The 13182-nt window shown below is 40.5% G+C and overlaps 1 protein-coding gene across 1 annotated transcript in view; it reads right to left on the bottom strand.

Moving 5' to 3' along the window:
• LOC113151139 (GDNF family receptor alpha-2-like) overlaps positions 1 to 13182 on the bottom strand; it is a 43075-nt gene that overhangs the window by 15296 nt on the left and 14597 nt on the right. The window contains exon 4 of the mRNA XM_026343994.1: positions 5971 to 6349. Within this exon, the coding sequence (XP_026199779.1) occupies positions 5971 to 6349 (379 nt within the window). The remainder of the gene's footprint in view (positions 1 to 5970; positions 6350 to 13182) is intronic.

Here is a 13182-nt window from a genome sequence, read left to right as displayed (position 1 = left end):
GACCTTGTGAGTGCAGTGCTATGAGTATATACAGTTAATCTCTTCTGATTATTTTCAGCGATGCGCCTACTTTCCAACCTAATTTTCAGCTGGTGACCCTGAGACAGCTTCACTGTTATCCATTTTACACACAGCTATTTTCTCCTAAATGTGCCTGGACAGAGGCTTGCCTTTTTTGGCAGCACTGTACTCATTGGGATTCCCAGTCAATACTCTAAAAGGGCAATGTGGACAGATGGCATTCAGTCAAAACACAAGGCAGTTTAGCTTTACTGTCACTTGACACAACCTTTGACCCCTTATTCAGCAGAGAACTGAAACCAACAAAAACTGTCTGGTGACAAAACCTCAGCTGCATTATTAAACAGAAACTCCAAAGTTAAGAACAAGCAAGCAAGACTGAACTTACATTTTCTCTTATTAACCCATTTAGGAACGTGTACTTTTTGCGTAGATTTCAATGTTGGTTGTTTGGTGACAAAATAAGCTCTTTCTCACTTTTTGTTCGCTTCCTTTTATTTGCTTTTGTCTACACCACACGCTGCAGATGTCTTACAACTCCCTGCTGACACACACACACGCACACAGACATAAGGTAAGGGTTGAGTGGATTATTCAAGGTTATCTGAACTCCCTAAATACTTGTTGAATAAGGCAAATATTTCTGAGACTAAGTGTACAAACAAACAAACATACAAATGGATAAACTGTGAAAAAATTAGTAGGCAGTGCACTGCAGCGCAGTTATTGGCAATAATTAAGTGCCTATTAGTCACATAAGCAACAATTCAGTGGGAAAAGTTTAAAGAAGCTCCTTGAGTACAGAGAGAAGTTCAGAGTAAGAATAATAAAGAGTAAAAGAGCAGGCCCTAATTGACACGTTCAAACCCACAGATCAACCATTCTGTAGGTAACATTGAAGCCCTATTGATAAAGTTTGCATTAATAATAGATATGGTACCACTGGAGGAAGACATTGTGAAAGAAAGGATGAGGCCTAGTCTGTAATGACTGCAGTTTTCCGCTTTACCATTTTCCCTTAGAGACTGCAGTTAGGAACGTAAGTGGGCATATACTAATCCCTGTATCGGAGTTAAATGCACAACTCTTTGTTTCCAGTCTCTGCCTCATCCCTCTCATCACTTCTCTTGCTCTCTCTCTCTCTCCCTTTTGCTCATCTCTCCCTATTTGCTGCTCTCATGTGTAGCCAGCAAGCTGAGCACATCTTCACCAGAGCTGAGGCCTGATTAAAGTCACACACTGCAACAAACCGTACTGTATGTGAGGAAAAGGTCACCAATTGACACATGCTTTGCCTGCAAAAGTGGAGCTTCAGCGATGACACTTCATTTTGATAGCTCATATTGTAACCAGGGAGACAGAAACAGTTCAGGTATTGCCTTGAGCACAGGCTTTTAAAGATAAGTAAGGGAAATGTGCTGTAGAGAAGGTGTGTATGCATTTCTGCTTCAGTCATTGTGAGGACCATTTGGAATTTGAGACCATGAGAGTAAAAAGAGAAAGTTTAAAGCTGCTTAAATAAGTGAGTATTTTTAAATAGTTGAGATTTTTATCAATATAGCTATTTACATAGGGTGTGTAATTTGTATTTCAGTCACACCATGCACATGTGGCCATGACCTTTGGTGCATTTTAACACTTCAGGTTTATTTTCCTTTGTTTTCTGCACACAAAGTTATTTTTGTGTTTCTCGACTTTGGTTTACTCTCACCTCTGTTTTCAGCACAAAAAAAGAAAGCCTTAAAAAAGCTGCTCTTTGCTAAGTGTGCAGCACTTACATGGTTACAATTAGCTGTGAAAAAAGTGCAATACTAAACAGCTAAAGAGACACTTAGGAGTTAGGTGTCACCAAAGCGGAACAAGAAGGAGAGTGAATATGGCCCTAAATCATTGGGTGACCACAAGCATGACTCTAAATGAATAATAAATATGCCCGTTGTCTATGTGTAAATGTGTAAATAACATGTGTGCTACTGTACAACAACAAAAACAATAAAAGTAGAAAATAACCCATAGAGATTTCTGAATGGGTCTAAGTCTGTCAAGTCCTTCATGGATTATGATTAGAGATCTTAGAATGCATGTGTTATATAAAAAGTGTGTATGTGTGTGTGTGTGTGTGAGAGAGAGAGAAAGTGAGACAGAGAAAGTGAGAAAACTTGATAATAAAGGCCCAACAGCATCCTAATTTCTTTAAGCTCCATCTCAGATACTACAGTGTAATGCCATCAGGGTCAGTCACTCTCCCTACACCGTTCCCCCTGAGTGGAGGCTACAGTTGTCAGATACAACAAACCAGATTGTTGATTTTAGGGCATTGTGTGAGTGTGTGTGCATTCACATGTGTGTATGTTTGAAAAAGAGTGTAGCTCTGGGGGAGTTTTCTGGGAGCAAATGCAGCCTCGTACACTGCATCTCTAAAATTGGGTCATGTTACCTGTACAGTGATCGATTGTCTCTCATCTCCACACTTTGAAAACCAGTGGCCAAAGAACTCAATCAAAGAAACCCAGTAAGCCTGGAGACCAGTGGGTATAAATCAAGGATAAAAGTTTTGCATTGATTCTTCAGGCAGACAATACACTACATGTACACAACTCAATGCTCTTTAGGTTGGGCTTCACTGGGTTTGTGTTGCTATGGGCATGAATTAGGAGTTTCTCTGCTCACATACATGCATATATACACACATGCTCACACCTTACTACCCAAAACAGCACATCCAAATATAGCCTATTGTCACTCTGTGGGCTCAGCACTCCCAAATGAATAGATGTTGGAAGGACGGTGAGGGCCCAGGGTGGAGAGGCAGAGGAGAGGAAAAGAGAAAACACAGTAACAAACACGCAATGTTTTAGTCTGTGTGCAGGATTATGCACGGAAAATATCATCACAACTGCTGCATAACTGTACAAACGCGTGTAAGAAAAGAGACCTGCTCCATTCGCTGCCCATCTACAGTCCCTGGATCTCCAGAGTATTGCAACGATTGCCTCCACAGAGAACAGGAAGGGAATACAATCTCACAGAGCAATATGCCACCTATGACAAAGCCAAAACTGTATATTTGAAATCTTTTCAAATATTTCTTTTTGTTTGATTGAGCTCTGGGCCCCACCTGCAACAATATGAACAGTCCTCAAAGATAAAAGCACGGCCAATCTGGCATCAGACGTGTTAAATGTAAAACTCCAAAAAGCAAATATTTGAAGGTTTTTCTTATACTGCAAACCAACGAACTGGCCTTTTAACATCTAAAATAAAAAAGAAAATAGGCGAGTACACGCACATTTCTTCATTCACTTTGACTTAAGCATCTTTTGAGCCATGACTTTTTTTTCATTTGAATGTGTAGGAGGGAGTTCGCTTGTCTTTGAGATGGCCAGCAGAGTCTTCTGCAGAGATCCATTGCTGTGTGACCAAACCACTGACCTCCAACCCGCTGCAGTAGCTTTACAGGCCTGATCAATTCTGAACCCTCCCCTCCCTCTTCTCCCTCGCTCCCTGTCTCATTATCGCTCCCTACCTCTCTTCTTACTCTCATTCCTTCCTCCATTCTGGATCCTTCCCTGGTGTTAAAATGAAATAGGCTTGGGTTAGCTATGTATCATCTATTTGGAGTCGAGCTTCTTGTTGAATGATCCCCCCCTGCTGGAGGGAAGAACAAAGCTAAAAAAAGTTTCCTCTCGTGCTGTACTCAAGCGTGCTCTGACTTCTGTTTTTAAAGAGGTTAGGTAAGGCTCGTTTTAGGGTTGTTTAATCATGCGCATCACCAACACTGCACAAAACAAACCCTAATGCGAAGACTTTGCCTCCATTAGCATGGCAAATGAGTTTTAAATTCAATTTGCTTGTACAACATAGTGAAATTGCAGAACAAATTAATAACATAACCTGCTGGTTAATGCAATATCTGAATTTTTTTTTTCAAGGTCTTCCAGGAGATGAAATGGCCTTGTGATGATATCATGTTGCAGATACAGAAGACGACATCAGGACAGACACAGGCATTAACAATGTTTTTACAGGTTGGTGGTGACTGTAGACACCTTGAGGCAATCAGAGAACATAGTTAGGCGAGCGCTGACCAATGACATCTAACTTTAACTGAATCATAGTGACATTGCCTTGTACTTATTTACTGCAAACAAATGCATCACTCAGAGACCATTAAGGTTGCATTCAGAATGAAAGTGGTTGTGTGGCTGCTGAATGAACTGTTGTTGCACAGCCCAACGTGGCCATCCTGGGGTGTGTGTGTGTGTGTGTGTGTGAGCTCATCGAGCAGGCTGACCTCACTGGGGCTTTACGTAGCCACAGATAATGAGCTTTAACTTTCTATTTCATCTTTCTCAATAAGGAGGTGCACATGAGACACCTGAGGGCCTGGAGGTCAAAGCAAGCAACTCAGCCTGAAAACAGATTACACAATGCAGGCAAGCAGGTAATTATCCAGACAATCATAAATCGGAGGCAAAGCCATAGAGTTTCCCTACTTTAGTGGTGTGGTTGTTGGATTTAGTGTTAGGAGAGAAGAGCTGTGTTTTCATCATTAACGCAGAGCCTCAAAGGCTGCTCACCTCCATGGAAACACAATAAATGGTTTGCCCCATTAGATACTTCACTTTGAATTTTTGTCATGTGTAAATCTTTTTTTAGAACTCAGAACAAAACATTAGTCTGGCTTCATATCCGAAAGGGAGAAAAACAGTAGCCACAAGTAACAAGATGTACAAAATGTATTTTATCACCATAACTCATTTTGTTTAACATCATTTTCTTTTTCCACCAGATATGAGTAGTTAAACAGATTTTTTTTCAAGCAGTTATCTGGGATGTATTGGTTGTCATGTTCACCAGAAGACTAATTTATTTCAAACCAGTCACATTAAAGCCAACAAAGGCTATAATTTAAGGCAGTTTTGGGGAAAAAGTGACTAGTTTTCCAGCAGTTGCAAGTTATCTTTCGTGCCTGCTGATGTTGTACTTGGCGTGTGGACAGCCACTTGGTGTATGAAATCCATAAACTCTGACCACACCCATCAGTGAATCTCACTGAATTGTATCAGCTGCCTAATCATCTGTCACACTGGGGAATGAAAAAGGAGGCAAAAGTTTTCATTTCTGATAATTGAAGGATAATCATAAGTATTATTTTTAGCAGCGTGCTTTCAAGGGTCTAGCAAACTCCATTAGGCTCATAAATGAGCCTTTAAATACTTAGAATTATTCAAATGCCCCGTATTTTTATGCTATTAAACTAACGCAGAACATGTCGGCTTCAGCTGGTTGAGTGTATAAGCTACTGATGGGCAGATATAACACGATTCTGGGGGGTAAAAAGATCTTGACATCTTATTTGGCTCATAGTACAACTGCTGTATTTCTCTCAGCGGCAAAAACGCAAGGAAACATGTCACGGCTGGGTAGGTGTGAATTGAATCTGGCCGCTTGAATCCAATAGAGGCCCCATGCAGCCAAAGTTATCCACTAATGTTTTGTTCAGCTTAATTGAGCGTTGTCCCTTCAACTTAGCCTCACATCTTAATCCTGTGTCTAATAGCACAGCATCCCTGAAAGTCTAATTACTTGTCTGGCAAAGTTACAGCAGAGAAATATGAAACTTTAGGATGCCAGGGGAGAAGGGAAATTGCCATCAAACAGAAATTCTCTCTAACACACAGATTTAATTTTCTTTTTTCTCATTTTCCATGAATACAAGAAGATGATAATGAATCTACAGAAGTGTTGGGCACTAGCTCGTCTCACTCAGACAGTATTAACATCTGTTGATCGAACCACCGAATGCAAAAATACTGTAACTTTCAAACCGATTCAGACATGCATGATGTCTTCCCTGTCACCTCTCACACTGCACACATACTGTAAAGAGACTTTTCCTCCACTGATTACATCCCCAAACCTCCCACTCCCAAAACTTTATTTTACCTGCAGAGAGAGTCCTGGCGGCAGACCCTCCGTAGCTCAAGACAGTTCGGTTTCTCCTTGTCTTTATAGGAGCAGTCGGGAACAATCGTCTGCCTGCGTCGTTCAGCACAGCCCTCTGTCTGGCAGGGGCAGAAGAGCAGCCGGTGGCTGAACTCAGTGGGAACACGGTCTAGGAACATCCTCAGTGCTTTGTGGCATCGTTTCTTGCTGCAGGTTTCACCCTTGTTTGGGTCCTCCTTGCTACAGGTCGCGATGTAGGAGGAGCGTTGCTTCTTGCAGCTGTTGTTGAGATTGCAGGCTTTGGCTGCATCAAGGCAGGGGTTGCAGTTTCTCTCAGCATCGGGGCAGTGAAACCCTTTCGGGGCTACAGTCAGCATCCCTGACAGTGGATACAAAGAAGAGAGACAACTCAGTGACGTTAGTGAACCTACAGGCAAAAAAGTTCTTCAGTCTCACAGTCACTTGAAAACACTGATGTTTCCAAAGAAGAAGGAATTCTTTTCTTTTAGTGTTGAGGCTGAATCACAGGGCTGAGCTTGCAAAGTATGATTAACAAATAAAACAATAATCTTTGCATCTCCATCTGCCAGGGACCAAACGTTAAACTTGAACACTGAAGGAAAGCTCTTCAATATCATCTATGTTTCTCTGTCTCTCCAACCAGCAGTGAGCCACTGGAGGGATAGCCTGCAGCTAGCCCACATCCACTCTAACTGAATTATTGATTCAGTCTGTTTCAGAACTTGAGTGAAATATGAATGAATTAAGCTATGTTTCCAAATTGGATGTTAGTAAATTATTAAGTTCCAGGTAATGTTATGATCTGGATTATCATAATATTGGTACATATTATGAATTCACCATCTAATTAATTTATTTTTATGTTGATTTTTTACAGATTGTATTCATATTTATTTGTATAATTTCGTTCTGTGTAATGAAATAAACAAAGCTGATGTAAATTAACTTTCCTGTTAGTTAAGTGTAAAATAAGGTAAAGCAAAAAGGAGGACTTTAGAAATCATTTACAAGAAAGTATATTCATGTGAATATTGGGTAGTGGAAACAGATGACAACAACAACAACAACAATAATTACTATTACATACTTTAGTTATTCCCTTGGAAAAAATGTTATTGGACAGCTACAGGGATTCAGAGCCTTCTCCAAGGACACCTCAACATGCATCTAGGATGATCTGGGAATCTAACCACTGACCTGACTTGCTCAACATGTACTAAGCTCAAGGACTTGGCAAAGATGCCATACTAAAATAAATGCTATGCTGTATTATATGCACTCTCATTGGATGGTTCAAGTACAAGATTAAATTCCCTTTTCTTCAGTGTAACCACAAACTGAACCATTGCAACTGACCCTCAGGCTGTACATTATATATTTGTGGAAAACATACAATGTCATTAGGTGAGTTTGGGTAATACCACAGTAGCAGTATAAAAAAACAAAAAACACATCTTTTCCTGAGATATTCCTGTAATAAAGCAAGATCATGTTCACTTGTGGCACCCCTCTCTAGTATTCAGGCTATATTAGAGAAGTTAACCTCCCTCCCCTGTAGATAATGATATTTCAGAGGTCGTGGCAACATGGTGACACCCAGAGAGATTCATCTCTTATTCAGCAGAACCAATCTCACTCCGTGTCTATCAGACAGCCTGGAGCAGGGAGAAGACCATTTATTTTAGAAGGGTGTGCTGGTGATGCTGTATTGTTTCCAAGTGGTGCATTGCATGTTATCAATCCTAGAAATGGGGATACATAGAATGCATCACGTTGCAGCAGGAGGGAAAAATAAGCAAACCTCCAAAATTAATGATTTTGTGTTTTCAGATCACATCAGATAAAGTAGATCTCACTGCCACTGAGGAATAGCAGAAGGAGAGAGTCTGCTATAGAAAGAAGAAACCACACTTAATCCAGCTTTCCGTTAACAGGGCTTTCATTTAGATGAATCAAGGCAAAGTGTAGCAGTTGCTCTGTTACACAGACAGTCTGTGAAGAAGCATGTCCTGATGTACAGTACTGTAGTCGACCTGCTGTCTCTTTAAGTGTTTGTCAAATGCCATGAGAGAGAATCTCTCCTGCTTTGTTCAAATTATAACATTATCTTTTATGACTCTTATTAAAATGAGACATCATTCTATCATCAAATGAAACCTGTTTATCCTTGCACTCTCTGAGGAATGAGGATAAACACTCCACAACAGATGTCTGGCAGCATTACACACTCTCAGTCCTATTAGTGTACAGTGTAAGTGACTAAAAAGGCAGACAGAATCGTGCTCACATCATTTACTTATGAGAGAGTAACTAACATCAAATCTTATGTGGGACAATTAGCTGATCTTGTCAAGTAGGAGCAGCTTAGTTAATCTGTAATCACTATATTTGCCACGAGGCAAGAAGAGGGCATAAACAGGCCAAAGAGTAGCTAAAGTGGGGCAAGCTTGGCTGAAGAGGGCTTGAAGGGGGACAGTATGGTCCAGCTGGAGAAGAGGCTAGGGGGAGTTGCCCTGTGGCTTATACTACATTACAGTACATCGATGGACTACAGCTCTTAAATCTCCCCTGGCCATCTGCAGGCTCCAATGTGGGCCACTGGGGGGTCCATGATGAAAAGAAAATGGGAAAAGGATGAGCTACTAAGATTTATCTGACCAAGCAGGGCTGAAGCTGCTTGTGAGGCTGCAGCGAAGGCCGGCTTTTTACTACCTCTGATTGGGGAGCTGAGATTGAATTTGGTGCTCAACCCAAAAAGATATCCTGGGGCGAACATAGGAAACAAAGCTCACTTGATGGCTTTGACGTGCTTACACACAAACAGGATGGTAGCAAGACAAGGAGGAGGAGCGGAAGGAAGCAAAGAAGTAGAGAAGGGAGGGAAAATGTGCAGTATTGTGTTACGGAGTTATAATTGATTTTCCAAGTGCATTACAGTGGAGATTTTCAGCAAACATGTGGAGAAAATATGAGGAGAAAGGGGTTGATAAGCTAATAATATGAGGCATATAAAAATGGAAAAATCTTTAAGAGGGGAGAGGAGACTTGAGCAGTTGATTACAGCAGCTGATCATGACTGATAGAGAGATGAAATGAGAGGACACAGACTAACAGATTGGAGAGCCACTTACAAAGACATGCTGGGGAGCTTTCAATTAATCCAGCCTAATTCAGGAAAGATGTGTGACTCTTGCTCAAAATAATTAACCCAGCCCATCAGCAGTGCAATCAACAGCTCTCAGCATCACAATAGTCTCTTACGTGGCCGGTTGTTCTACTATAGATTAATGTGTGAGGCGCTGACTGACTGAATGAACAGATAGACGGGTGGGAGTGCGCATTGATTCATTAATGGATGCTATAAACAGTGAACAATAAGTGTCATTAAGTGCAGGAAAAGTCATAAATATTGTTTTTCCATTATATCTGTTTGCTGCAGAACTAATAAGAACGTGTGCGGAGATGTTTTATGCATGCGTGTAGCACAATGTGACATATTAAATGAATCTGTGGGAGAACAAGACTTGAATCCACAGAAAGATGATCAAATTGTCACATATTGTTTACTTACAACTGCCTCATATGCATGGAAAACGTGGTCTCGTAACATTTAGTTGAAGTCTACAACTGTTAAAGCACTGTCATTCTTCTTGGTGATCCTGCCATTTGACTGTAAATAGGCTTTTAATAGGGCTCTCTACTCTATAGGCGTCATAAATTAGACCCCCAGTGATGGCAACGCAGTGGCATAACCATCTATTCTATCCACACTTACAGAACACACAGAACGAGAAAGCAAAAGAGGGGAAAAATAGGAAGGAAGCAGAACGTGAGAAACAAGCAGAGGGGTATGTGAGATAGGAAACACCTATGGGGAGACAGATGGAGAGAAACAGAAAATTACCTGTGTCCCAGTGAGAAACAGAAAGCGGAATAATAAAGAGCGAGAGAGAGGTGAGTGAGGTGAACAGAGCATGTAAGAATGAGAAGGAGTGGATAGTTCATGTACACTGTATCTCGATTTAAAGTTTTTTTTTTTCCCAAAGAGAAAGGGATCTTCCTTCCCTGGTAATTGCTCTCCGTCAGCCTAATTTGAATTCTGCATTTCATATATCACCCCATACTCAAGGGACGCTGGGATGCAGGGGGGAGTTCAGCCCAGGTTAGGAAGATGCTCTTGGCTCCGGGTATGTTCTCAGTAATTAGGAAAGGTGCCAAAGTCTGGATTTAATTCGGCCCTGGGTGAGTGTGCAAGTGCTTGTTAGGAAGACTTTAGTCCAGGACCCCGAAGAGCATGTCAAGCATTTCCGTGTCAAAGGGCTCATCATTCATTAGCTCTGTATTCTGTGTCACAGTGGGATTTCCAGAGGGGAGGAAAAGGGTGCACTGGATCTACAATATCATCTCCCTAATCCCTGCTGAGCAACTTGGCTGGGTCGACGTCATCAGAGGACGACCAGCGGAGTTCATGAAGTCTTCTGTTCTCAAGGATCAACTAAACTTTACCTCTGGGCGTGAAATGATCCCTGCGAAATGAACCAGCATGCGGATGAGACAGAATACGGGAAGATGGAAATTATGAGAGAATACTAAGTTCTGTGTATGTATGTGAAAAGTAAAGTGTATGTGCAGAGGTGGGAAAAGGATATCCAAAGGAATTTTAAATCATTGTAAACACGCTTCTAAATACTTGAGCTGTTTATGAGTATCTGCCTTCAAGTTGAGCTTCGTCTCGTCAAATTCAAAGCTTGAGCATCCTCAGTGGCCCCCTCTGTCTTAATATGGATGTTTTTTAGTTCCTTCAGCCGTCACTGGGAATCATGCATAACATGCTGAAGTAATCTCACAAGATCCGTGGGTCAGAAGAGCCTACGTAATGTACTATTGAACCTCATGCAAGAACAATTTCGTCTTCTTGTTCTAAGGTTCTAATTTTTCTCTGTAAGGCTTGTTTGTGGTGGTCAAAGTGCAATTCATCAGATTCGCTTAAATGTAAAACCTTAATGAAATCAATTATCATATTTAAACGCCAAATTCATTCAGATTAAGCAACTACAATTCTTAAGTCAAGCAAGAGTGTTTTGCTCTGTAAAGGACAGTCTGTTCATGTCTGACAGATCTGAACCACTTGTGAATTTCATTTGTACCTAGAAGAAAAGTACAGAGTGAGAAAAGTAGTGAATGTCACAATCACTTGTGCCATTTGAGAACAAATGTGTTCATTCATCTGTCCTTTGAATCCGCAATCTGCTTCCTTGTTCTTTACAAGTGGAGAATAACTACATTTATTAACAAACAGAAAATGTATTTAGTGGATTATTTGCTGTTGTTTAATTCAAACTTGTTAGCGAAATGCTGACTATTACAAATAGAGTCTGATAAGTGCGCTGCAAACAACAGCTCTCATTACTGACCCACAGAGACAACCTTTACAACTAAAGGCTGGACTAAGGGTGAAGTGATTAGTAATTTCACACAGAATAATGAAGCATATAAACAAAGTAGCATAAAAGCACACAGGCACAATCACAGGCAAACACAAAACTAATCCTGCACAAACAAACAGGTACGCTCAGGTCCTAATAACCTAAAGAACCCCACTGCACACATGCAAAAAAACATCTTAGTCTGTGCCTAAGTAACAGTAATTTTTATGAAGACAATGTGCAAATGTCAAACATTTCAAAAGCATGCTGAGCACGGCTGTTGCACTGGTTCTTTTCACCCAGCTGGATTTAATTGGATGGTGGGGAGAGGCGAGAGGCTTAGTGCAGAGAGTTAGAAGGTCTAACTAAGGGATGTTAAACTTAATTCCTTTAGGGACCCTTGGGTGCAAGATTCTGTGCTGCCCTCTGCTCCTAATAAGTTAATTAGCTCAGCACTGGGTCAAGAGAACTGAATACATTTCATGTGGAGCATATTAACAACTGCAGTCAATAATGTTTTTGCATGATGTATGTAATGTGGCAGTCATTTGGGCTTTGATAAGGGTCCTGGTGTATTACAGAAGACAGATTCTCTCCCACATCCTTCATACATGATGTCTTATTGATTTGAGCAGAGGGCTATCGACTTGTACAGCACCTCTGCCCTGACAGAGTAAACAATGATTATGCATTGCAACTAGTCCCACGAACACAGCCAGAACCCTCTACTGGGCCTCTACAAGCAAAAATGCCAAACATTTTCTCCTTCTAGCTCCTCAGAATTTAAAGATTTACTGTTTTCTTATTTTCTATAACAGTAAATTAAGTATTTAGTGTTGAAGTGTTGACAAAAAAAGCCATTTGAGCAAAGGGTTAAGAGTCTTTTCATTACTATCAGATATTTTGTAGACTAAACAATAGATTAACTGAGCAGTAAATCTGTAGATTAATAAATAATTTATCATTCATTAACCCTACTCTGCATGCACCAAACAGTAACTCTACACCAAGCACTGAAGATGATTTATTTTATGAACTAGCTAAACTCTACGGGTGGAGGAAATGTCTGTCACTGGCTAGTGTGGGACTGTAAACAAGACAAATGCACCACCCTGTAGCATCCACACGCTTCAACTCTTAGTTTGATTTTGTTAGATCCCCACTGGTGTTCATTTCAATTTGATTAAAACAGGGAAATATGCATTAATATTACTTATTGTGCTAAGTTTTTACAGCAACTAAGGTGGTTAGGGGTGGAGAGATAATTATCAGCGGATTTCCTCTGGGAAGCACTCACTCAGCATTTGATGAAGATTTTTTTTCAGTGACAAAAACCTGCATGCAAGTATCGTTCCTTTGAGAAGGCTAAATGTGTCTCTTGTTTCCACAGAAAACATTACAGGTATTTAAGTTACCTGCAGGACAAGTGAAGAAGAAGAAGTGATGGTGCATGAAAGGTTTTGGTTAACTTATGGTTAACTTTGGTGACGTCTTTATATTCTGGTTAAGTTAAAAACACACAAGTAGAGGCTTAATACATTTCTATTACTCTATTTTAATAGGATTATTGCTACAAATCAACTGTAACTCCAAGCAGCAGTAAAGTAAAAATAAATGAATAAAACACTGTGCTACTGTTATATGTGGTAAACAATACCTCTGTAACACATTGTGGTTTTGTGTTGCTGAATAGAGAGAACCTGTGAAGTGCACTTTGCATGTAGCCTTCAATTTGCTACAACATTCCTTGCTTCTTTCATTTAGG

Source organism: Anabas testudineus, chromosome 9 (genome assembly GCF_900324465.2).
Source record: "Anabas testudineus chromosome 9, fAnaTes1.2, whole genome shotgun sequence".
NCBI classification, from domain to species: domain Eukaryota; kingdom Metazoa; phylum Chordata; class Actinopteri; order Anabantiformes; family Anabantidae; genus Anabas; species Anabas testudineus.
Note: the sequence above shows the minus strand (reverse complement) of the source record. Positions and strands in the feature narration are given on the sequence as shown.